Here is a 27,035-nt window from a genome sequence, read left to right on the forward strand (position 1 = left end):
TGATGCCGAGCTTCCTCAGGAAGGGTCAGGCGGGGTCGGCGAGTGGTGAGAGGTCAGCTGGCAGAGCCTTCTGAGCCACAGGCCCAAGAAAGGCCCTCGGGGAGCTCCGCACAGCCCCCTCCACTCAGAGACTGGAGCCCCCCACGGGCTCTGAGGGTCCTGCCCCTGCCTCACCCAGATCCCACGCCTGCCAGGACCCCTGGGCACAGCTCCCAGAGGGGCCCAGCCTGGTGGAGCACGGCGCTCTGCCGTCTGCAGCTGAGCCTCACCTCCTCCAAGAAGGGCTGCGTCCTTGCACATGTGCCCCTTCAGAGCGAATGGCTCCCACAGTTAAGGTCCCTGGTATCCCCGGTATACCCGCTGCGTGCCTCCACCTGCTGTGGGACTCGCCTGCTGCACCTCTTCCAGGCGAGCGGGAGGTTACAGCCACAGGAGCTGGCATAACTCAGGGATCGGGGGGGGGGGGGCGCAGGGAGGGCCCTCTGACGTGAGGCTGTTTCCAGGTGCAGCCAAGATCATCTTTTCATCCATTTTAACATTTAATGAAAAGGCAAAAACCACAGCTTTGCTTTCTTTAAGAAGGACTTGCAACTAGTCTATTATGAAAGGTATATAATCAAAGAGAAAGATATTAACATATGTATATATATATTAAAAGTGTTTTTACCCATTTATCTACCTCCCCAAACTGAGTGATTAGAATGTATATAAAACAAGTCAAGTGTAGTTCTAAGTTAGAAAATACAAATTGGAAATACTTTTCCATATTCTGTAGCAGATGCCATGGAGAGATGACAAGTTTCAGCCGCAGCAAGCCCACAAATCTCGATTTCTTGCCACGATAAGAGTTATTTCCCCCTCATGCTCCAGGTCATGGGCAGCTCCCCGCAGCCAGTGAAGGAGAGGGTGGGGAAACACGCTGCCCCGCCGTCTGAGCAGCCGCTCCCGAGGACGGCGCTGTGCTGAGGAGCACGCGTGTGGGTGGGAACTCCTGCCCAGCTGCGCGACTCACCCTGCAGCCCACCGCGTGCAGCCCGTCCATTCTGATAGGAGCAAGGCTGCATAAGAGAACAGAGGCCCGCCTAGTCGGGCCCAGTGTGCAGACTGGGGCGCTCTTGTCAGTTTTCCCGTCTGTCCCCTTGTGCCCTGCTGACTCCTGCGGGCTCAGCTCCTCCCTCCCTCGTCCTGATCACTGCAAGTGGGGCTGGCTTCCGTCCCATCTTAACTCTGGCTGCGGTTTTCAGAGTCTGTTCACGGTGTCTGTTCACTTGGGAATGCCCCCAGCATATGCACTTTTTCTTGATCACTGTGTAATATCAAGAACAGTTACGTGTCTTTAGCCTGCTTCTGGTGGCACTGGTGGCCAAGAACCCGCCTGCCCGCGCAGGAGACGAGAGACTCGAGGGCTCCACCCCTGGGTCGGGAAGGTCCCCTGGAGAAGGAAGTGGCAACCCACCCCAGGGCTCTGGCCTGGAGAATCCCATGGACAGAGGAGCCTGGCGGGCTACAGTCCTTAGGGTCACAAAGGGTTGGACACGACTGAAGCAAAGTAACACAACATCAGTCAAGTCACGACTAACAGCTCCTTCTATAAAATGCACTTTAATGGCCCAAATGTCTACAGAAATATGTTCATTTGGAATTTTTCTAGGTTATATTTTTTCTAAGACCTTTTAAATCCAGATTGTTTAACCAAAGCACTGATAGTAGGAAATGTTTAAAAGTCACTAGTACATTGACATACTTTTAAATGAGTGTTTTAAGATTCCTTCCCTATTTAAAAATTATGTGCTTCTGAGAATTTGGGTTCGTCTTTGTGCGTTTAGCCACCACTGAGAGTGACGGCAGAGTACTGGGAGTTTCAGCCCTTCAGTATCTTTAGTCCCATCAGCAAAACGGGACAGTGTGATTTTAAATATGTGACTGGGAAGATGAGCAACTGTACATTAGTTCCTAAAATTAAAATTTAGGAATTGGCAATGATACACAAATGCATATAATAATAACTGACCATTTAGTGTGTAGCTACTCACCAAATCCCTGTCCTGTGAAGTGTGCGTGTGTGTGTGTCAAAACATGCCTCGGGAGGGGAGGCTGTCTATACTCTTGTTTGTGTAAAATCTAAGGATAGATTTTTCACTTTTCTACGCCTCTTCATACAAGACATGTTCATTGTGAGAAGTCACATTTTAAACAGAAGATAATGTATGGAGTAATTATTCATAATATACATTTTTAAATAGCTGGAGACATGCATTTACACTACCACATTAAATATTTAATTGTACAGTATTCAACTTATGCTGAGCAATCTTTGTTATGTAATATTTCATACATGCAACATACAAAGGACTATCGAGAATAACAGTTTACCTCCATGACTTAGTATACACTACAAGTTTCCAGCAAGCTCCCTGTATAAGCCTTCCCCACACCCCACAGCAAGTATCATCATGCTTTATTTTTATATGTAAATATTCATATGAACACTGACGTGTGTGCTGCCCTGTATATCTTTATGTAGCCTGCTTCTCTCAATATCCATATTTTGCCGTGTTGATACATGCAAACCTGGTTTGTTTGAAGTTCTCTATAGAATACAGTTTTAATACTGTACCAAACTAGGTATAGCCATCCTCCTCTTGAGCGGAATTGGTTTCCTGCTTTGAAAATGTTTGGGGTTCTGTGCTCTTCTTATTTTGCTATTAAAAGCATTGCCTCAACGGCCCTTTTTACACATGCAGTGCTGGTTTCCTGGGCTGCGGGACAAGCTACCAGGGACTGGTTGGCTCACAGCAACAGGCAGGTTGTCTCCCATGGGGGAGTCCTCCCGTGGGGAGTCAGCGGCTGCACCTGGAGGGCCCCACGTCTCCAGACGGCCTGCCGCCTCCCCAGCCCGTGGGCTCCAGGCTGGCGGCCGCTCGGTGCAGCCTCCCCTTCTCTCCGGGTCTCACGCTTTCTGTCTCCTTAAGGATAGTCATCCTGCACTTAGGAGTTTGGAGTGACTTAGTTACATCTGCAAAGGCCCTTGTTCCAGTTGAGACCCCTTTCCAACTGAGACCTGGTGGACATGAATCGGGGGCCACCGTCCCGCCCAGCCACCAGTGCCTCTGGGAGTGCATCCAGGCGTGGAGTCATCTCTGGTGGGTCATCTCTGCTGTCCTTAGAGAGCTCCCACAGCAGCTGCCTTTCCTCAGGACCCCGCCAGCGGGCCACAGGCTTCCCTCCGTGCCCCTGCCCGGCCTGCACGCGCGCTGGCAGGCTTCGTTCACTGCTGTCCACCTAGAGGACGAGAGATGATACTGCGTTATGGTCTGGCTTTGCACTTCCCTGGTTTCTTAGGAGTTCGATCCACTTTTCATGTATTTACTGGCCATGGCGGTCTCTTCTGTGGATTAGTAGTTGAATATTTTGCCTAATTTTCTATAGTAATTTCATATTTTTGATATTAAAAGATCTTTATATATTCTTGGTGTAGTACATATATACAGTTGAATATTACTCAGCCATAAAAAGGAATGAAATAATGTCATTTGCTACAACATAGTTGGACCTGGAGATTGTCACACTGAGTGAAGTAAGACAAACACAAATATCATATGATACCACTTATATGTGGAATCTAAGAAAAAGGTACAAATGAATTTATCTGTAAAACAGAAATAGAGTTACAGACATAGGAAACAATCTTACGCTTACCAGAACTTAAGGGGTAGGGAGGGGTAAACTGGGAGATTGGGACTGACATTTGCATACGACGGTGTATAAACCAGATAATAAGAGCCTAGTGTATAGCACAGGGAACTCGGATTAATATGCTGTAACGGCCTATATGGGAAAAGAATGTTAAAGTGGATAAATACGTGCTAAGTGATTCTTCTGTACAGAAGAACCTAACAGTATTGTAAATCAACTATATTCCAATAAATTTTTTTTTTAAAGGAAAAATTGAAGAAGCAAAATGTGCGGAACCAAAGATGGACTTTAAAAAGTCTACATGAAGAACTTTAAATTTTAAATAACAAAGGAACAAATACTAAGGATATGATAGAGATACAAATTGAAAAATTCAATGATTTATAATTATAATAAATCAACCATAAATTATATCAGTCATAATAAATGTAAATGCATTTATGTATTAAAAAGTAAAATATATATTATGAGTTCTAAATCTGTCATTTATACTTATGACAAATATATTCCAGTCTGTGGCTTATATTCTTATTTTTAAATGTATGTTGATATTACAACTTTTCACAGTTTAATGTAGTTGAATATAGCTGTAGTTTCCCTTTATTTTGTGCCTTGTTTATACCATTCCTCCATCCTCGGATCATAAAGATATTTCCTATTCTTTTTATTCTAAAAGTACAAAGTTATGCTTTTAATATTTAGGCCTTCAGTTCATTTAATTTTTTGTATGATGTGATGTTGTAATCTAATTTTATTTTGTTTTCCTTTGACCCAGAGTTGTCTCAGAACAATTTATTAATCTACTGTGTCATCTCTGTCATATGTTTTTAAATATATGAGTATATATATTTATATGAATATTCCTTTCTTGCTTTTGTTGTGAATGTAGCATTGTTAATTAAGTGCTGTGGTTTATTCAATAAACTGTGTCATATATGTTTAAAATACTAGGTTCTAACTTCACATCCTATACAAACACAAATTTGAAGTACGTCAAATATTTAATGTAAATTGAAAGCTCTGAAAGAAAATCGGAAATAATACTTGTATAACTTTTTCTTAAAATAAGACAATAATAGGGAGATGATAATGGTAGGAAGCCCAGAGAGATACTGCCACATAAATGAAAACAAATACTGAGAAACTGTACATAAAAGTGTAAAAAACAAGAAGCTGAGAGGGAAACTTGCGACATGACTGAAATTATACAGAAATGAGTATAGGACCAGAAAAATGGGCAAAGAGCTCCAGCAGAAAATACGAGAACAAGGTGAAACGAGTGAGACATTGGCTGGCGGTGGGTGAGCTCAGACACAAGCTTGCCGCCCTGTTCTGACATGCCCACCTCGCCTCTGCTGCTCCCCTGGGGACAGTACACGTCTCAGGGTAACACTTGGTGGGTCTAAGGTTAGAGAGTGTTTTTAGAAGGTGACTTGATAATGGAAAAAAGCCTAAAAAAAATTTTTTAAGTCATTAATTCCAACTCCTAAGATTCTCTCAAGATAATTACTATCCAACAGTGGTATGAATAAAAGCTAAAAATGAAATAATCTACTTGTTTAACAACAGGAACCAGTTGAAGCACACGCTAAATGCAGACAGCAGTACTGGTGAATATCAGGGGTCGGAGTGTCTTTTTTTCTTCAGTATTTGCATACCTATGCTTTTTCTGTAATTTTTGCAATGCACTTATGCCTTATGCCATAATTTCTGTTTTTGTTTTTTTTTTAAACTTTTCGTCTCAAAACTCATGGGCCTTTTACACTATGAATTTGAAAAGTAATTCTCCCATAATTTCTGGTTCTTTTATGGTTTGACTTTTGGCATTTGAATCATTGATAGATTTGGAGTTCATGTAGTGTGACGCTGCGGATGATTTTTTTCCCCCAAAGGACGACTATTTATTGTGTAAGACAACTTTTCCATATGTATTTGAGATGCAGTATTCATCACATATTAAATTCACTTATACATTTGGGCCAATTTTTGAATTTTCTATTTTGTAAAATTGATTTTTTGTCCATATTTGTATCACCAGGAGGTAACTTATTGAGGCTTTATAATATGTTAGATGGAGGTTTTCACCCTTATTTTTCCTGTTTCACACATTTTCTTCTAGTCTTTCTTGCTTATTTTTCCAAATGAATTTGAGGACTACTTTATTTAGTAGAAAAATACTTGTTAGACTTAAAAGAGGATATGAACTTGATTTCATTTTTTAAAAAGTAGAAAAACTATCATTAGAAAATTGAAAAGACAAATGACAAAGCGGAAATCAATGTAACTTGTATTCTAGAAAAAAGATTAATTCCTTTAATATATAAATCAATAAGAAACAGAGGAATACCCTCTCTAAATAGACAAGAAATAATTTTTAAAAAAGATTTGACAGAAATGGAAGGATATTAATATTATTCATCATAAAAGAACAAATTAAAAGTGCACTGAGAGCTTCAAATGAAGAAGCTGGTGTTGGAATTGCATTTGTGTAAACAGAAACTGGGGGAAATGTTTAGAGCATGTTTTTATACTGAATGCCGGCACACGGATCTAGGGCTTCTGAGGGGAGGGAAAACTGAGATGAAGGCCACGACTTCCCACTTTTCTGCTGGAAGCTGCAGCAGGGAAGAGAACCCACCTCAGCCTGAGTTCCTTCCAGACTGTTGCTGTTCAGTTGCTAAGTCCTTTTAAGATCCTTTAGATCACCGTGATTTTAAATTTAAGATTTTTGAGAGTTTAAGGTTTCTCAATCTCAGAGTGAATTTAATTTATTAGGAAAATAGAGATGAAATGATCACCAAGTAAGGATTTTCAATTTGTTTCCTTTGTCTGGTAGGATACAGTTTGTTAATGCTTAATTGTGTATGACAAAAATGAAATTATAACAAACTTCTAACTGCTATTTTGTAGATTTTTTTCATTAAAATCACTTTTTTAATCTTTTAGTGAACAACCCTATACCTTCCAATTTGAAATCTGAAGCAAAAAAGGCTGCTAAAATTCTAAGAGAATTCACAGAAATAACTTCCAGAAATGGACCTGATAAGATCATCCCTGGTAGGTGAATAATATAAGTACTTTCCACTTCTACATTTGCTCTGTTTCCCAAATTATCTTCTCAACCCTTGACTGCACACAGGTCCTCAGACCACCTCTCTGCTCTGGGCCTGTCTTCCCTGCGGGCTCTGGGCGGCCTCCTCTCCCGCCTGCCTGCCCGCCCGCTCCTTTTGTGCACATCCCGGGTCCTTTGCCACTTCCCTCAAACTCACAGGTCCTTGTCCTCCGTTTCTGAGGACTTTGCAAACTCACTAGCTAACTCATAAATAAATTTTAAATTTGTGTTTCTTTCTTTCTAGATAAGATAGTTATACCTTACAGTGGTTTAAGAAGACTAATCAGTGATTTCCAGTACAACCAGGAATTTGTATTCCCGGGGTCCGAAACCTCAGTTCCTAACTAAGCTCCCCCAGACCTGCTGAATCAGACTCCATGATTCTCCTGTAGTCAGGCGGGCCACACCAGACCTGGGCCAGAGGCAAGCCTTTGGGAACCACTGTCTGTTCATTACTACTACCCATTGTTTCTAAAAGGTGTTTCAGAAAATACTTATCTGATGCTAAGAGACTCGTATGCAAACGAGCTTGGGCAGGCAAATTTCCCTCTTATTGCAGGACTTTTATCCTTCATTAAAGAAAGGAGTTTAATTTCTTAAGCTAGATTTTCTGAAGTTATTTAACAGGTCTTTAAATGTTTTTAAAAATTACAAATTTGTTGTTATAATAATACTACTGATTGCTCTTACTTTGGCCTAGCCACTCCTCTCATCTTAAGAAAACAGGGCTTTTTAGAGCATTGATACTCAAGACTGCAGACTGGACAACCTTTGGCATCACCTGGCAGCTTGTTAGAGTTGTAGGACCTCAGGCTCTTCTTAGCCCCAAGGAATCAGTCTGCACAATCGCAAGACCTCCAGTGAGGCGCGTGCATGGGAAGTTTGAGAAGCGCCACACAGGACTTGAAGGAAATTCCGCCAGAAAATCTGCGTTTTCTTAGCTCTGTTCTGAAGCAGGAGGTAGAAGACATTTCTTGATATATATCAGCTACATATCAGGCTAGCCCAACTTACAGAGAAAGTGTGTTTCCTACCATAAAAATATCTGGGTATGGATTATTTCTCAAGGATTTTGTTCAGCAGAATTCTGTCTTGCCTTTTCTGCCTCCAGTTAAAGGCCACCCAACTCCCTTTCACTGGCTGTCACTCAGAAAATGAAAATCTGTTTAAGTAGGAGCCTTAGGAAGAAGAGCTTGCTTCCGGGGTATATAGACTGCGAGTGGAGGGGTGGTGGTGGGGGACAGGCAGGCCCCGCTGCCAGGGGACCAAGCCTTGCCTTTCCGTGGAACGCGGAGGGAGGGGCGCTCTGTTTACACTGAAACCCGGGAGCTCTGTTATGAAACAGGAGATGAAGTCTCAAAGCGTTTTAAAACAGAATGCCCAGACCTTTAGACCTCCGTGGCTGTGAGTTCACAGTTTTCTGGTGTCAGGGCTCTGAGATCTGAGACTGAATTTAGAGAGTAAATTTGCAATCGATCCATCTTCGTTACAAATGAAGAGCTAAGTGGACAATTATTTAGTGGTTATTGGTAGTTTACTGTCCCTGAACTTGGGTGGATAAGATATTAAAAACACCTGACATTTGAAATGTGTTCATTAAAAAAATCTACCTTTGTTCTATTTAATGTTTCTGAACAGAGGCAGTGCTCACTAGAAGCACTGAGAGCGGCCTGTGAGGTGTTGAGGATGTGCTGCCGGCGTGCGCCAGGTAGACAAGGCTCCCGGCGTGTAATGAAACTGCCCGTTATCACTACCTTGTTACACCCGTTGTAGAAGCGCTGAGAGCGGCCTGTGAGGTGCTGAGGATGTTCTGCCGGCATGTGGGCATAGACAAGGCTCCCGACGTGTAATGAAACTACCCATTATCATTACCTTGTTACACCCGCTGGAACTGGAACTCAGGCACCCTTAGCAGGCCGCCCTCTGAACAGCATTCCTTCTAACCCTTGCTTCAGTACCTGCAGCTGCAGAGACAATCTGCGTGTCCCCCTCCTTGTGCCTTCCGTTGAATCATCTCTGAGGGTCTGTTGTTAATTTAAATTTTGAAATGGTATGCATAATTATATTCAAAATTTAGTGTCTCCTAAGGATACATACAAAGTCTTTTTTGTGTATTTGAGTACATTATTTGGTTTGACTTCTTCAAAACTATATGACTAAAATGATAAACTACCTTAAAAGTAGTATTGGGTTCCAAGAATAATTTCAGTCTTAAGGCTCCCTTTGTTATTTGAAAGATGTACTGTTGTGTAAATAAATCCACTGAATAGTGAGACAGTGTGTTTAGTGGGACCTATGTTAATAACCTTCCTTTTACGGAATGAACTTCCCTGCAATGTGAATAAACCGATGTTTTGTAAATGGAATTATATTTTCAGTGCTTTGGTAGTTATTGTTATTCAAATACTTATCAGATCATTTTATAAAGTTAACCTTTTTTAAGTGGCAAAACCACTATAAATTTTTCTGGTTTTGAGTCCAGGTTTTCATATTTTTAGCAGGAGAGCCCAGTGATGTGGCTGTAGCTCACACACTGTGTATCAGTCACTGTTTAAGTTTACCCTTAATACTCTGTAGATCTTAATTTCTTTGAATAAATTAGAAAATTATACATTATGTTCTGAATTGAAATATCCAAATGATTTGTCCTTCTCCTAGACATCAGCACAGTCTCATCCCAGGCTCTCATTTCTTGTGGTCGTTGCAGAATTTCTGAGCACCTCTCCGGTCGGGTTAGGGCCACCAAAGGCTTCAGGCTCTCCTGGGCTGGATTCTCCTAGTTACCTGTGCCACTAGGACCAGGGAGGCCCGGGAGGCACAGCTCCGTGCCCAGGTCTGGCCCATCGGGGTGCACACTGCCCTCCTCTTTTGCAGCGCACGTCATCGCCAAAGCCAAGGGCCTCGCGATCCTGTCGGTGATAAAGGCTGGCTTTCTGGTCACGGCGAGAGGAGGCAGCGGGATCGTGCTGGCGCGCCTTCCAGACGGAAGTAAGTCCGCGGCGCTACACGCGGAGGAGCGGAGAGCCCGCTTCCGCTTCCGCTGCGAGCCCGTCCCGGGGAGGGAGGCGGGCTTTCCGGCCCCGCGGCCCCGCCTCCGGGGGCGGCGCCCCGGGTGCTCTCTGGCTGCCGCCCGGGGAGCCTCCCGGAACACCGGGAGGTGCGCCCCGCCTTTCCGTCTTTTCTCGTCCTTCCGTGGAGCAGATACTAAACGTTGACATCGTATTTCTCTTGTCAAATACGCATTCTTATTCCTCAGCTTCAGGGTACTGTTTTCTTCTGTTTTATGGAAGCTGATAAGGTGAAAGACCATTTGTAAGCTTCCCCCCCATTTTTCCTGTAGGAAACCTTAAAAACTGAAACATTTTAAAGAATATCCATCCCCAGGGCAGAATCATATCAAGATCAGTATAATTTGGCTCTACTTTCTGGTGTAAAATCTAATGCCTGATTTTTCAGACATGACGACAAAATACATTTGCCTTGACTCTAAAGAACCAACATTTATCACATTTGAAATGTGTGTAGGTGTGTGTAGGGGCTTCCTTCGCGACTCAGTTGGTAAAGAATCTGCCTGCGATGCAGGGGACCAGGGTTTGATTCCTGGGTTGGGAAGACGCCCTGGAGAGGCAAATGGCAACTCCAGTATTCTTGCCTGGAGAATCCCACAGACAGAGAAACCTGGCAGGCTATAGTCCATGGGGCTGCAAGAGTCAAACACGATTTAGCAACTAAACCGCCACTAGGCGTGTCATAACATCTAAAAGCCTTTTTATATGAATTTAACATTAGCTGTTCAGTTATATAATTGAACACATTTTTTTCTGTTAATGTGTTAATGTGTGGGGCTTCCCTGTGGCTCAGCTGGTAAAGAATCCGCCTGCAATGCGGGAGGCCTGGGTTTGATCCCTGGGTTGGGAAGATCCCCTGGAGAAGGGAAAGGTTACGCAGTCTAGTATGCTGGCCTGGAGAATTCCATGGACCATATAGTCCATGGGGTCGCAAAGAGTCGGACACAACTGAGCGACTTTCACTTCACTTCGGTTAATAGCTCTTTTTAGTGTCAATAATTTAATTTTCTGCTGAGAGAGAACATGGGCCATCCACTTGCAGTAGATAAATCTGGGCATTTGTGGGGTGCACAGCTCTGGAACGTGTGTCAGTGGGATTTACTATCCCCTGTGAAGTGTCCCCACAGTAAATGAGAGTTTGCCTCTGAGTTTGTACTTCAGATTTCATAGCTCCAGACTTGGCTATGAAACAAAAATGACAAAATTCTCTTTTTCTCAAGAGAAGACGCATTACCCAAATTTTCATAGGCAGATTTTCAGCAGTACAACCAGACAGGTAGGCACATTCAAATTGAGTCCACTGTTAGGTTCCAGGTTTGCAAGAAGCCCCCCATCTTGCCCTGCAGGTCAGCGCTGTGGTGGACAGGTGCCTGTCAGGAAAGAGGAGGAGCTGTCCACCCTGGGGCTCCTCTCAGAACCTCAGGGGGACCCACCCACTGGTTTAAGTACCCAAGTTTCTCTCTCCCATCTTCCCAATTATTTGGTGGTCACTCCACAGAGAGTATTTCAAAACCCAGTTAGTGGGGCAAGCGAAGCCCCGGATCCTGGCCAGGTGGGTGGTCTTTAAACAGGGACGGTCCCTAACAGAGGACGTGGAAAGCAACTTTGGGGTTACGAGACATTAATTTACAGAGTCAAAACCCCCCTAAGCCCAGACAGATGAGTTCTGGATGCATTCAGGCACCAGCCTGTCCTCCAGGGTACATGACAGCAAGGGGAGCTAGGCTCAGGATGCCAGCGCACATCTTCCTGAAATACTCATCAAGACCACCCCATCCCCCCAGTTACTTTTCTCTAGGCTTGTTGAACATAATTGTGTCTACATCAGGAAATATGCACAAAGAGTCCTGAAATGTACCATATCATGGCAAATAGAGTTATTTTACTTAGCCTCCAAATGTCAGGATATGTATTTTGTTAGAATTTTAATCATCTTGAATTGATTATCTGTTTCTTGTGCTTCTACTAGGCACAAAGGGTGTCAAAACAGGTTTTTGCCCTCAGAGACTTACAATAGAAACAGTTTAGTATTATGTTACCGTTAGAAGTGATTATTTTGAATCCTTTTGCTCTCATATCTATGATAAGGTTCTAACTAAAGACTAGAATTCCAGCTCAGTTATTTTGCGAAACATTATAAATAGTGATGAAATTATCAAATGCTATGCATAGTTAATCAGTGAGAATTCAATAGTTTGGTATTATGCATATTTATAGGGAAAGATTGGAAAACATAGACTTGTAAGTCTATGAAGCTCATAATATGTATCTAACACCTTTTAAACATTCGCGTCCGTCTCTGTGCGACCCCATAGACGGCAGCCCACCAGGCTCCGCCGTCCCTGGGATTCTCCAGGCAAGAACACTGGAGTGGGTTGCCATTTCCTTCTCCAATGCATGAAAGTGAAAACTGAAAGGGAAGTTGCTCAGTCGTGTCCGACTCTTCGCAACCCCATGGACTGCAACCTACCAGGCTCCTCTGTCCATGGGATTTTCTAGGCAAGAGTACTGGAGTGGGGTGCCATTGCCTTCTCCCATAGTACATATCTAACACCTGTTAAACATTTTTAACTTAAAAAATTATATGTTTATTAAAGAACATTTAAAAACATAGGCAAAAATGCCAAAGTCTCATTATTTTAAAAGTAAACACCATTCATTCACATTTTAGCATCTTTCCTCTCTATATTTATATGCCAAGGAGTTTTATTGTTAGAGTAATTGCTTGTTTGTTTCTATTAGAATGGTCTGCGCCTTCAGCCATCGGGATAGCTGGGCTTGGTGGCGGATTTGAACTTGGAATAGAGGTGAGTGAGTGATGTGTGTATGTACAGTTGACTTATTCTCTGAAAGCAGCTGATACGTGAAAAGTAAGAGATTTGAGATTTTCCTCCTGTTCTTGTTTTACCACCTGTGGAAATTGTTCCCCTTTATTTTCTTGAATCTCTGCCTAAAGCTGTGTAATGTTTATCATTTGTCTCTTTTTCTTTCCTTGGCTGTAGAGTTTCTTCCATTTGCTATCTCATGTCTTCCCATCTTTAGCACATCTGAAGAGCAGTTATTCTCAGATCTGACAAAATTTAATTGGCAGCTTCTGGCTTCTGATTGCAGTCGTGGGTGCAAACAGCTTAACGTTATGTATCATCATTTGTGGCAAAATCCAGTTTGTGTTACTACTAATGTTCAAATTACTTCAAATTTTTAAAGTACCAATTGTCTTTGTATTATTTCGTTTTGTAACTTTGCTCCAATTATGGTTTCTATCAAATGGACCAGAAATCACACCAGTACACACGCCTTCTCAGGTCTCCAGCAGCGAGCATCTGCATGATTTTAATCTTTCAGCTGTTGTTTTACAGCTGCTGCTGCTGCTGCTCAGTCGCTTCAGTCATGTCCGACTCTGTGCGACCCCATAGACAGCAGCCCAGCAGGCTCCCCCGTCCCTGGGATCCTCCAGGCAAGAACACTGGAGTGGGTTGCCATTTCCTTCTCCAACGCATGAAAGTGAAAAGTGAAAGTGAAGTCGTTCGCTCTGACCCTCAGCGAGCGACCCCATGGACTGCAGCCTTCCAGGCTCCTCCATCCGTGGGATTTTCCAGACAAGAGTACTGGAGTGGGGTGCCATTGCCTTCTCTGTATTTTACTGCTAGTGATTGGTAAATCAAATCTCCTAATGTTCCCAAATCCTTCTCAAATTACAGCCAGTTTCTTCCTAAGCTCTGCTTTTATGAATTTGCTCTTTTGCCATAGTTTGAAATGACCTTGGGCTTCCCAGGTGGTGCTGGTGGTAAAGAACCTGCCTGCCAGTACTGGTTAGACATAAGAGACGTGGGTTCAATGCCTGGGTCAGGAAGATCTCCTGAAGAAGGAAATGACAGCCTACTCCAGCCTTCTTGCCTGGAGAAGCCCGTGGACAGGGGAGCCTGGCAGGCTATAGTCCATGGAGTCACAGTGTCAAACATGAATGAAGCGACTTAGAACCCACACACGAGGAATTATTTCCACTACTGTTTTTTTCATTTTCATTTGACCTTTACTTGCTGCTGCAGAAATCTGTATTATAAAAAGAGGGGCATGTTTTAGTTTTGCTATTACAACTGCGTTTTTGTTGTATATTCAGTGAACCCAGGTCTCCAGCATTGCAGGCAGACACTTTACCGTCTGAGCCATCAGGGAGGCCCCTACTTACAATGAGATCGTAGCCTTCAGCAACGTGGCTCTCGCATGCAGAGTGTGTTTTCAGCATCTGTTGTGCACCGCTGCTCACATGTCCTGGCACTGTACCCACATGTCCCTGTGGTCACTGCCCTCTGACCCCAGATTTTGGGGCTCCATCTCAAGTAACATTTACTTATATTTTCCGTCTTTGGGAAATTTGGGGCTTCCCTGGCGGCTCAGATGGTAAAGAATCTGCCTGTAATGCAGGAGACCTGGCTTCAATCCATAGGTTGGGAAGATCCCCTGGAGAAGGGGATGCCTACCCGCTCCAGTATTCTGGCCTGGAGAATTCCATGGACTGTATAGAGGAACCAGAGATCAAATTGCCAACATCCATAGGATCATGGAAAAAGCAAGAGAGTTCCTAAAAAACATCTACTTCTGCTTTATTGATAATGCCAAAGCCTTTGACTGTGTGCATCACAACAAACTGTGAAAAATTCTTAAAGAGATGGGAATACCAGACCACCTGACCTGCTTACTGAGAAATCTGTATGCAGGTCAAGAAGCAACAGTTAGAGCTGGATGTAGAACAACAAACTGGCTCCAAATTAGGAAATGAGTACATCAAAACTGTATATTGCCATCCTGCTTATTTAACTTATATGCAGAGTACATCATGCGAAATGCCAGGCTGAGTGAAGCACAAACTGAAATCAAGATTGCCAAGAGAAATACCATTTACCTCAGATATGCAGATGGTACCACCATTATGGCAGAAAATGAAGAAGAACTAAAGAGCTTCTTGATGAAAGTGAAAGTGGAGAGTGAAAAAGTTGGCTTAAAACTCAACATTCAGAAAACGAAGATCATGGCATCTGGTCCCATCACTTCATGGCAAATAGATGGGGAAACAATGGAAACAGTGAGAGACTTTATTTTCTTAAGCTCCAAAATCACTGCAGATGGTGATTGCAGCCATGAAATTAAAAAGACGCTTGCTCCTTGGAAGAAAAGCTATGACCAAAAAGCAGAGACATTACTTTGCTGACAAAGGTTCATCTAGTCAAAGCTATGGTTTTTCCAGTGGTCATGTATGAATGTGAGAGCTGGACTATAAAGAAAGCTGAGCACCGAAGAGTTGATGCTTTTGAACTGTGGTGTTGAGAGTCCCTTGGACTGCAAGGATATCAAACTAGTCAATCCTAAAGGAAATCAGTCCTGAATATTCATTGGAAGGACTGATGCTGAAGCTGAAGCTCTCATACTTTGGCCCCCTGATGGGAAGAACTGACTCATTTGAAAAGACCCTGATGCTGGGAGAGACTGAGGGCAGGAGGAGAAGGGGACGACAGAGGATGAGAGGGTTGGATGGCATCACCGACTCGATGGACATGAGTTTGAGCAAACTCCAGGAGTTGGTGATGGACAGGGAAGCCTTTGTGCTGCAGCCCATGGGGTCGCAGAGTTGGACACGACTGAGTGACTGAACTGTGGAAACTTTGAACACAGCTTAGCCTCGTGTCTGTATAGAAATTAACTCTAGAATTCTATTTAAATACTGTACATGGAAAATACATATTAACTTGAAAAATATCCACTTCAGGTAGAGATCAGACTGTCCTAGGAGTTTGTGCCTCTTGAATCTGACCCGACTTTGCTTCCCCAAGCACAGCTGTAAGGTTAGAGTCATCAGGCGCTTCTCAGTGCTCAGAAGAGGCCAAGCTGGTCCCCCAGGAAGCATCTCAGACCTGGACACGGGTGTGTTTCCCTTCTGGGTGCACCGCTGCACCAGGATGAGTGAGGAGGCTGGAGGGTTGTTGGCCATGAGCCCACAGAGCTCCTGCTGCTGGAAGCTCTTGTTAGCCCAGCTCTGGTCCCAGTGAAACGCAGCAGAGCCGTGGCCAATGGGGGCTGAAGACCCACGCCCCAGGGTCTGCGGGCCCCTGGGCTTCCTGGTCCTCTGTCTGGAGTTCTTCTTCCACCAGACACTTGCTGTTAATGAGACAGAGGGCTTGACACAAGCTCCAGCCTGGAGAGTTCCTTGTCTGGCCTTTATCTGAACTGTGAGTCCTTCGTACCTATGTCCTTAGATTGACCAAGTATCACCCACAAGTAGACACACAACATAAGTCTGTTTCTTTAAAGCACTGGTGTCAGTGGTTCAGACTATCAAATATTTGTTGAATAATTACCTGCCATTCTGTTTTAGAATGGAATAGTTAGCAATAATAGTTAATAGTCTCATAAAACGCTCACATACCTTCTTACAGAATCGTTTCCACACCATAGTCATGGAGGGTGTCATTGTGTAGATAACTGAGTTATGTGACCCCTCCGGTGGAGACAGCCAGAGAGTGACAGGCTGGTTATTCAGAGGGAGGCCTCTGGCCCCAAACACAGTTAGGAGTTGTCTGCAACCCTGGGTGCTGGTTCCCTCACGAGCCATCTCGTCGGGGCCGCCTTTCACGGGCAGGGAGAGGGAGGCCCAGCGACATCGAGCCCCATGTGCTTGGTTCCAGGGCTGCTTCTGGCGCCCCATCTGGTCTTGCCTATAACTGCCGTCCCTGTAACACGCTCTGGATTTGAGGGCACACGTGCGGTAGGCAGGGTGCCTACCTCTTTGAGAGTATTTCAGTGCTGAGAGATGCTCAGCGCCGTGCAGAGGTGGTGTGTGGTTGTCTGATTGGTTCCCCTGGAGACAGAGCCTGAGATGGGACTCAGGGCACAGGTGATTTACTGAGCAAGTGTTCTCGGGGGGACTGTAAGGAGCCCAGGGAAGCAGACAGAGAAGGGGAAGCGTCTGGGCAAGGCTGTCATCCCTGGTAAACTCACCACGGTCTGATGACGGGGAGAGGAGGCAAGTCCTAGGACAGAAGCGAACCAGCCAGTGTCTGGGGACGGCTGCTCTCACCACCTGTCAGTGTGAGGGCAGCTGAGTGCTGGGTGCGGGGCTGGAGGAGCTGGTGCTGCCCCTGCCTGTGGCCAGACCCCTCTCCTGAGCCCAGGGCCCCAGTGAGTGTCCGCCCTCCGTGCTGCCTCCCACAGGTGGTGACCCCTTCCATGCGTGTGGAAATGCGGACTTGACCACCAGGAAGTCTAGATTGATCTCTGCTTTGGAATCTAGACCAGGATAAGGCTATGAAGTCCTTCATAGGATGTCGTGTTTTGGCAGGATTTGTTGGCCTTTATCAGCTTGGACATTAGTTAGATACACAGTCTGGCACAGGTCCACTTGAGACAGCTGCTGAGAATCCCGAGGTTGCATAACTTATGCAAACCCACCAACACAACAACAACAAACTGCCGGGGCCCAGCTTCGGTGGATCCAGGGAATTTGAAGGTGGGGACGGCGTCGGCGTCCTTGGAAAAATACATATTTAATTACAGATATAGAGAGAGATTAGAAATGGATAGTGTAGTAGGAGAATTAGTGGAGAAAAGGAGGCTGAATCCAGATGGGAATTCAGCCAGAGAAATGGGAGCAAGAAAGAAGTGACATGGGGGACTCAGTCTTTCTGGAAACTGATCCGATTTCTTTATATTTGGGTTTGCTTATATACCTTTTGTTACACATAGGGATGAATACAGAGTCACACGGGGGTGAGCAGTCCTGACCTTTATCAAAGTCAGGTGCTTCATATAAATGTATAAAAAAAAGGTCTTAGGAATATTACATCATCTTCTGGCCATGAGTGAGACCTGCTGACATTTTATGATCCTTTCTTTCTGATAACCAAAAAACTTATTTTTTCCAAGGGTGTTTTTTCTTAAACCAGGCACCACCCTCCAAATAAAGTTACATTCCTATAGGGTGAGGGTGTAGTGAGTTACAGTCAAGAAAGGAATTTATTTAACCCGAGGTTAACATGATTAATCTTAAAGGTTAATGCTTATTTCTCCTATATGCTTAAAGGTTAATGCTTATTTCTCCTATATGCTAGTTATATGCATTATAAGGGTAGGGAACATGGAGATTTAGCAGCAAACATTAGCCCAACAAATGAAAATCCTTTCACCAATGCTCCCCTTAAGATCTATTTAGTCTTAAGATAGTGATAAAGTTACATTTTTACAGAGCAAGGACACAGTGATTTATAACAAAGTACAGTGATCTATTACAAAAGAGAAAATCCATTAACTCAAAAAGTCTAGTATTGCTAACCTTAAAAACTACTATATTTCCTTTTCTATATTCCAAATACATTGATTAATATATTCCCCGGTGCCTAAGGATATGGAGGCAATCATTGACTCAACAAGAAGAAAAAGCCCTATGCTAATTAAGACTCTCAAAACACTCCAAAACTCTCTGTGCTGTTTAGTGGCAGGAGTATGGATAATCCTGTCACACAAGCTAGTCTGTCAGCAGAGAGGTTTGACCTGAGACACTCTTGTCACACCCAGGGCAGGGAATTAGCAGCAATTATTGACACAACAAATGAAAAACTCTTCACCAATATAATTCCTAACCAACACACTATACTAATAATTTCTAATTCCCCAAAAGAATTTGCCTTTAGTAAGTCTAAAACACCCCATGCCTCTCAGGCTGGGAGGCTGTAAACAATCACATGTGGCCAGACGAACCTATACAGGCGGGCTAGATAACCTTCAGAGGAGTCCGGAAGCTGACACACTCTTGTCACGCCCAGGAATGTGTATTGCCTTGGAGCTGCAAGTTAACTCCTTCTCCTAGAGAAATGGTGATGGGGGAGAGCATAAAACAGACTCTGGTTTTGGGGTAGATGCTCGGGAACGGGTTTCCTGAGGCTTGATCACGCCTTTGCGTTTGCCAAGCCTCCTTCCTCGTGACCTTTGCCATGGGCGGAGTTCCTCACGCTGGCCCCTGGCAACAAACAAAGTTCAAAAGTCAGTGAAGTCAGGACAGATGATGCGGAGGTCTAGTTTAAATGCTGCTAGTATCTTCTTTCCAGGACAATTATAGCAGAGGCCAAAGCTCTGAAAACCCCGATACCACGGATTATCCCGTTGTTTGTTGTTTACCAAAAGCCAGAATCCACACTGGGCCATCAAGTCTGATCAGCTTCGCCCAAGACTGTAACGTGAGAAAAACGGCTCAGTCTTTTCCAGGAGAATTTGGATGAACTCTTTTACTTTAATAACGAGAAAGGCTAGATCTAGGCTGAAGCTGAGAAGCTACTGTTAGAGATGAGAGTTCAGTGTCTAAGTCCCCTAAGGTTGCTGTGCAGGAGAGGATCTGTTGGTGTGAGGAGTGAGAGGCGCTGGGAGCCTCTCAAGTGTAGAGGCTGATGATGCCCCTGAGTGAGGATGTGTCGCCCACAAGAGGAGGCTTTCCAGGGCAGTGGGGCAGACTCCTGAGCAGAACGGCTGGAGAGATGGGAAAAAAGACCGGCTGAGCTTCTGCAGAGGGTGGAGGAGGTAGGGGCAGGTCTCACCAGAACCACGGGCGGAGCCCTGGGCTTTCTCCCCAGGTTGCCTGGATGCCAGGCCTCATCACAGGACTGCAGTGTCGGGGACTCGGGTCCTCGGTGGGTAAACGTCTGAGGGCAGAGGGCAGGGTGTGTGGGTCAGGGGGTTGGGGAGCCGTGGCCAGTGGCCCCTGAGAACACTTTTCCCTAGCTTTTCCTGCGTGATTTTTTAAGATTCTTCTTTTAGAATTGGATTTAAGTATAAAACTCGTTTTATTTACAAGTTAACTGTATCTTAATTCAGACTTGTTAAGAAGCCCTTGTCCCGTTCTCACCTGTCGGTCTTATGTGGCTTCCGTGCTCCACTGCTCCCGTCTTCTTCCAGGGAGTCCTGCCTTTCATTCTAAGCTGTGAAATAAGCAGAGAGCCATGGCACTGTTGCTGCTCTTCAAACTGTGGCGCTTTGGACCTGGCTCTGTCCAATTGGTCGTGTCACCGAAGAGCACAGCGTTATCTTACTCTTATTTCAGGATATCTGAATTGAGACTGGACATAAAGGATTAATTTATTTTCTTTACTGACTCACAGTTGTGCCTTACTTTACTAAGATGTACCAAGCAGAAGGAGACGAACTAATTAGAATACCTACAGGGTCATGACTGGAGCCTTAGTAATAGTGTCTATACACTAAGCATTATGCAAAGTAACTTCATGTATATTATCTTAAAAAATATGTACAATTTGGTGATACAATCATTGGCAAAATTGCTTAACTTTGCATGAGAAATGCTAAATAATTCTATGTCATTAAACGCCATGCTCCTCAGAATTGTTCTTCTATAAAGTAAAAATAACAATTGATATGAGTCAGCGGTATGTTTTGCATGGGTCAGTTAGCTGGCATATTAAGTCTGTCCTTCAGAACCTGAGTGTACTTTTTCATGAAGTGATTCAAATTAAACTGTATCAGAAATTCTACTAGGCCCTTCCAAGTACAATCACATTTGATAGTAATTGGATTCTTCTGTCAGATGAAGACATCTACTTGAAAAATGTAAAGAACAGTATACATGAACTCATCTTTTAAGCATTAATCTGCTCAGCCTTTGCATATTTTGTTGAGATGTAAATATGCCAGGCTTTGCAAAGTATTTCAGTTCGTCTTTCAAACAGCTGTGTCTGTGCATGCAGATACCTAGATGCATAAGAGCCGACTCGGTGGAAATGACTCTGATGCTGGGAAAGACTGAAGGCAGAAAGAAGGGGGTGGCAGAGGATGAGATGGCAAAACAGCATCACCGATTCAGTGGACATAAATTTGAGCAAACTCAGGGAGACAGTGAAGGACAGGGGAGGCTAGCATGCTGCAGTCTGTGTGGTTGCCAAGAGTCGGACCCAGTTTAGTGGCTGAACACCAACAGTGCACATGCCTGTGTGAGCACGTGTACATGTAAATGTGGGAACTACTATTATACCCATCTTACAGAGAAGGAGACTGAGGCTCTGAACTGCTCAATTTGCCCACGGTCATGCAATGTGCTGGAGAAGGAAATGGCAACCCACTCCAGCATTCTTGCCTGGAGAATCCCATGGACGAAGGAACCTGGCAGGCTACAGTCCAGGGGGTCGCAAAGAGTTGGACACGACCGAGCGGCTAACACACACATACAGTGTGCAGGGGGCATGAGTGGAGTTATCACCCAGATATCCAGCTATGCCCTCCTGCCTTCTGTTTTCTGGGCACGTAGCTCAGGGGATGGGTCCTGTTGTGGACTTCAAGTATGGAAAGGCCAAAGGTCCCCGCAATGGCCCTGGGACCCTGTCAGCCCTCCTGGTGGTCCTGCCCCAGAGTCTGAAGAATACACGCCCCAGGGCGTGTTCTCCCTCCAGCCTCGCTTTTATTGGACTTGGAGGACTGGCTGTGGTGACAGGCACAGCTAGTGGCCACAAGTCTTCCTCCTGACACCTTGCAGCTCTGTGCGGGTTGGGGTGGGGGGTCGTGGGTGGGATCCAGACTCCAGACCCCCGACCTTCCGGCCTGCTCCTCACGTCCAGTCTCTGGCTCAGCCTTCGCCAAGTGTTTAATTTGAGAAAGTCCCTTGACCTTTCACACCTACCTGAGTGTGAGCTGGTCACTAGGACAGCCCACCCGGCCTCACTCACCCACGAGGCTGTAGAGAAGCTGGAGTGGCACCCCTGGCGGGCGTCCGGCCCCTCTCCTTACCTGGGGGACGGGGGCTGCTTAAGTCCTCAGCTGAAAGTAAAGTGCAGCTCTGCTTTCATGCTCTTCCTTTGACCACATCGAAATTCTTGCTGCATTACATATTGCTTGTTTGAATTATAATAAATATATTTTAAATGATATACAGGCAGGATTATTTTAAAATACATGGCTTTGCTTTTCAGGTGTCGGACTTGGTGATAATTTTGAACTATGACAGAGCTGTAGAAGCTTTTGCAAAAGGTGGTAACCTAACACTTGGCGGGAACCTCACAGTGGCCGTTGGGCCCTTGGGAAGGTGAGTGCTCGAAACCCTTTCTGAGCAGCTATGGACTGTAAAGACTTTAAAACCCATATTGTTTTGCATTCAGAGAAAATTGAATTAGAATGACACAAATTTATGATCTACACGTGTCCCAGAGGCTCTTCCCAGGCGGAGCAGTGCAGGAGACAGAGACCCAAGGGTCCCTGGATACGGAAGGTCCCCTGAAGGAGGAAGTGGCCCCCCACTCCAGGATTCTTGCCTGGGAATCCCATGGACAGAGGAGACTGACGGGCTTCAGTCCATGGGGTCCAAAGCGTCGGACATGCCTGAGCACACACACATGCAGAGAGGGTTTGAGGTTGCTTACAAATAAGAAACTTACAAAACACAGCCAGTGTAATAAAATGAGAAAAGTTGAAACTAACACATGTAGGAAGAAACTAAATTTTCAGCAATGCAGAATTAACATAAAATTTATATATATGCTTTGAAGGAGCCTGGTCAAGTCAGTTTTATCTGAGAAAGAGCAGCATTGATCAGGGAAAAAAAAAAGAAAAGCATTTTTCCAAACAACATTGTGAAAAACTGAAGTGGAAGTGTTTTACATGAGTGATGTTTACAATACTGTGGTTTCCCCTTCCCTATTAATGAATAACTATTCTTCAGTTAAGTGAACAATTAAATATTTTGAACTCAGACTGTTTGTAGAAGTTAGTAAAATCATTTAAAAATGTTTCTGAGTTCTATGAAAATACAGTAAAAAGAACCACAGTATTTTACTCTTGAGATGCACTTCCCTGTTTTGGTAAAAGAAGACAAAGGTGGAGAATCTCAGCTTAACGTGTTCTTCCCGTGTGTCACTTTGTCCTATAACCATCTTGCCTATTATGTCCGTGCTGTGAACTGTCCTTTCCTCTGAACCACCTTCAACACACCTAGCTTAGGCCAGCAGGAAGTAAAATATATAAAAATAAAGTAGGTATAGAGCGAGAAGTAGGTATAGAGCGAGATCCTTCTTTTGGGTTGGAAGTTAGTGCCGCTCAGACAGTCACCTTTAGGTGAAGGTGCTCACAGTTCTGGGATAATGTTTTGCAGGAATTTAGAAGGAAATGTCTCCCTAAGAAGCTCAGCTGCCGTCTTTACTTACTGCAAGTCAAGAGGCCTCTTCGCCGGCATATCTTTAGAAGGCAGCTGTTTGATTGAGAGGAAGGAAACTAACCGAAAGTAAGTCTAAGGCAAATAATTTTAATTGATTTGAAGAAAGTGAGGCTTTGTAGATTCATGTGGTTCTTAAGAGGGTACAGAGCACCTCTGTACGGCAAGTCTGCTGGCACCAAGCTTCCAGCAGCACCTGCTCACCTTGCGTCTCTGCGTCACGTTTTGGTAATTCCTACAGGATTTCAAACTTTTTCATTATTGCATCGGCTCTGGTGATCTGTGATCTGTGACCTTGGATGTTATAGCTGTGATTGTTGGGGACATCAGGCCCTGCGCCCTGTCAGGGGAGAACCTAGTCAGTAAGCCTGTCTGTGTTCTGTCCGCCCCTCCCCGAGGCTCTGTCCTTCTCCTCAGGCCTCCCTGTTCCCTTCGATACAATACATTGAAATGAACGAGGACCTCCAAGTGTTCAAGTGAAGAGCTGCACATCTCCTAGTTTAAACCAAGAGCTGAAAACGCCTGAGCTTAATGAGGAAGGCACGTCAAAGCTGAGACAGGCCGAGAGCTAGGCCTCTGGTGCCAAATAGCCAGCCAAGCTGTGACTGCAAAGGGGAAGTTCCCGAAGAAAGCGACAAGTGCCACACCGGTAAAAGGATGAGCCATAAGAAAGCAAACGGCCCTCTCGCCGATTCGGAGGCAGCTTTAGTGGTTTGGATTGAAGATCCGAAGCAAGCACAACGTTGCCTTCAGCCAAAGCCTCATCCAGAGCAAGGCCCTAATTCTCTTCAACTCTGTGAAGGTGGAGAGAGGTGTGGAAGCTACAGAAGAAAAGTGTGAAGCTGGCAGAGGCTGGTTCCTGAGATTGAAGAAAGAAGCCATCCTCATATTAGGTTGGTGCGAAAGTAATAGCGGTTTTACATTGTTGAAATTTGTCATTTGATATTGGAATCCATTCTTAAATCAATGTGGTTATGTTATACTTCATTTTAATGCTCATTTCTCGCTTTATGTTTTTTGCTAATGACTTATTACTTGCTGTTTATTTTATATTTATTTTAGATTAGGGAAATGATGTTTAGACAAAAAGCAAATTCGAGTGATTTTTTTATTCAAGTTCAAAGTGGGTCGTGAAGTAGCAGAGACCACTTGCAGTATCAACAGTGCACTTGGCCCAGAAGCTGCTAACGAACGTGTCGACAGTGCAGTGGTGGTTCGGGGAGTTTTGCAAGGAGACGAGAGCTTTGAAGATGAGGAGCATGGTCGTGGGCTGTCAGAGGTCGACAACCCTCAATCGGGAGCCGTCGTTGAATCTAATCCTCTTACAACTACATGACAAATTGCCGAAGGATTCAGTGTTGACCGTTCTACAGTCATTCTGAAGCAAATTGGAAAGGTGAAAGAGCTCAGTAAGTGGGTGCTTCACGCTGCTGCTGCTGCTGCTGAGTCGCTTCAGTCGTGTCTGACTCTGTGCGACCCCATAGACTGCAGCCCACCAGGCGCCCCCATCCCTGGGACTCTCCAGGCAAGAACACTGGAGTGGGTTGCCATTTCCTTTTCCAATGCGTGAAAAGTGAAGTCGCGCAGTTGTGTCCAACTCTTCGAGACCCCATGGACTCCAGCCCACCAGGCTCCTCCGTCCGTGGGATTTTCCAGGCAAGAGTACTGGAGTGGGTTGCCAATGCCTTCTCCAGGGTGCTTCATGAGCTGACCAAAAATCAAAAAAAATTGTTTTGAAGTGTAGTCTTCTCTTATTCTAAACAACAGGAATGAACCATTTCTCGATTGGATGTGACGTGTGATGGAAGGAGGATTTTATTCGACGACTGGTGATGACCAGCTCAGTTGTTGGACTGAGAAGAAGCTCGAAAGCACTTCCCAAAGCCAAACTTGCGCCAGAAAAAGATCACGGCCACTGCTTGGTGGCCTGTTGCAGCTTTTTGAATCCTGAGGAACCATTGCCTCGGAGAAGTCTGCTCAGCAAATTGAAGGATGCTTCAAAGCCTGCAATGCCCGCAGAGGGCGTTGGTCAGCAGAACAAGCCGAATTCTTCTGCGTGGTAACACCTGCCGCTTGTCACGCAGCCGACACTGCAAAAGGTGCGCAAGTCGGGCTGCACAGTGTTGCTTCATCTACCATATTCACCTGATCTCTCACCAGCTGACTACCACTCTTCAAGCATCTCAGCAACTTTCTGCAGGCAAAATTTTTCCACAACCAGCAGAGGCAGAAAATACTTTCCAAGAGTTCATTGAATCCTGAAGCATGAATTTTTACACGACAGGAATAAGCAAACTTATTTCTTGTTGGCAAAAATGTGTTGATTGTAATGGTTCCTATTTTGATTAATAAAGATGTTTTTGAACCTAGTTATAATGATTTAAAATTCGTGGTCTGAAACCACAGTTACTTTTGTACCAACATAATAAAAGCGCAGTGTTCATCATTATAAGAGGTTCCCTATTGTTACACTCAGCCTTTGTCTTTCTTCCATAACTCACAGACCAATTTTGATCTAAAAAAAATAAAAGATTTGGAAGTATCCTAACAGGGAACAAGGAACTTCCTCTTTAACCTGGCATCTAGCTAATAGTTCCCAAAACTGTGCTTCCAAATTTGCACTAAAATGTGTCTAATTGCCCAGAAAAAGGTCAGAAGCTAGGACTGAGAGGACTGCTCGCAGAAACTGGCAGGAGTCCCACAGCCGTGACCCTGACAGGCCTGGGCCTGCTGGTGTTGGGCAGGGGCCTGCTGGTGGTAGACAAATGCCTACTGGTGGCGGGCAGATGCCTGCTGCTCACGCCTGACAGAGAGGAGTCAGGGGCCACGTGTGTGGCGGTCTTCCACCTGGAGCCCCACACTCACTCAGTGATGTTCAGTGCAGACCTCAACAACCAGAAAACGGGAGGGATGGGGGAATGTAAGGCTTGCAGAACTCTCTACCTTGTAAAGTCAAGAGAAATGTATTTACTTCTGGTTTTATTAATTTGAGAAACTTAAGAATGCTTTTAGAAATGTGTGATTCTAGGCCTTTGGAAGATTTTCCCACTAAAGTTCACCTAATTCCTGGATAAACTAAAACAACTATACTTTTTAATCAACTGCAGGGCTTCCAAACATGTAAGGCAAATCCTTACATAATTTTGTTACAAATAAACATTTTAGGGAACTATAGGTTGGCAGCATTTTTATAAGAAACTTATAAAGCAAAAGCCTGTAAAAAATGTATGTGCTTGTAGGTACATGTGCATAAGTGTTTAATTCATGTGTATATATATGTTTTTATATAAATGTTATATATATGTTTTTATATAAATGTTATATATATGTTTTTACATAAATGTTATATGTATGTTTTTATATAAATGTTATATGTATGTTTTTGTATAAATGTATGTGTATGTGAAGTGCTTTTATATTATTGGGAAAAGGACATAAATATCAGGCCACTTATGGCAGTTGCCTCTAGAGGTGAGCTTAGAGGGATGAGTTTTGGGCCTTAACGTGGGTGGTTAGTGTTTGAAGAGTGGTTTGTGGAAAGTACCGTGGGTGAGACACACTAACGCGTGTGGCTGTGTGCCCTGCATTTACCTCTAGAAAAGATCTAGCTCTTCAAAATAAATGTTCTCATATGTTTCCTGTTAGGTTTTATTGTCAAGACATTCGAGCTTATGACATTTTGTTTGGCGATATCACACGGCCTGCTCAAGCAGAAGACCTTTATGAAATCCTTGATTCCTTTACTGAGAAGTACGAAAGCGACGGACAGCGAGTCAACGCCAGGAGAGCCGCCCGGGAGCAGAAGGCGGCTTCGGTGATGCTGGGCTTCTCTGTTTCCTTAGCTGCAGAGGGTTTCTTCACGTAGACCATTCTGTCTTTGGTATTGAGCTACCCAGGTGGCTCAGCCCATAATCTGCCTGCAGTGCGGTGGGCCTGGGCTCCATCCTGAGCCAGGGGAGACCCCCTG

The 27,035-nt window shown here is 44.4% G+C and overlaps 1 protein-coding gene across 1 annotated transcript in view; it reads left to right on the top strand.

The window, feature by feature from the left end:
- SH3YL1 (SH3 and SYLF domain containing 1) overlaps positions 1-27,035 on the top strand; it is a 48,804-nt gene continuing 21,769 nt past the window's right edge. Inside the window, exons 1-7 of the mRNA XM_040241604.1 lie at positions 1-42; positions 6,643-6,753; positions 9,683-9,796; positions 12,619-12,683; positions 21,834-21,946; positions 23,009-23,137; positions 26,714-26,882. Of these exons, the coding sequence (XP_040097538.1) occupies positions 3-42; positions 6,643-6,753; positions 9,683-9,796; positions 12,619-12,683; positions 21,834-21,946; positions 23,009-23,137; positions 26,714-26,882 (741 nt within the window). The 5' untranslated portion in view covers positions 1-2. The remainder of the gene's footprint in view (positions 43-6,642; positions 6,754-9,682; positions 9,797-12,618; positions 12,684-21,833; positions 21,947-23,008; positions 23,138-26,713; positions 26,883-27,035) is intronic.

This window comes from Oryx dammah, unplaced genomic scaffold (genome assembly GCF_014754425.2).
Source record: "Oryx dammah isolate SB20612 unplaced genomic scaffold, SCBI_Odam_1.1 HiC_scaffold_1, whole genome shotgun sequence".
NCBI classification, from domain to species: Eukaryota; Metazoa; Chordata; class Mammalia; order Artiodactyla; family Bovidae; genus Oryx; species Oryx dammah.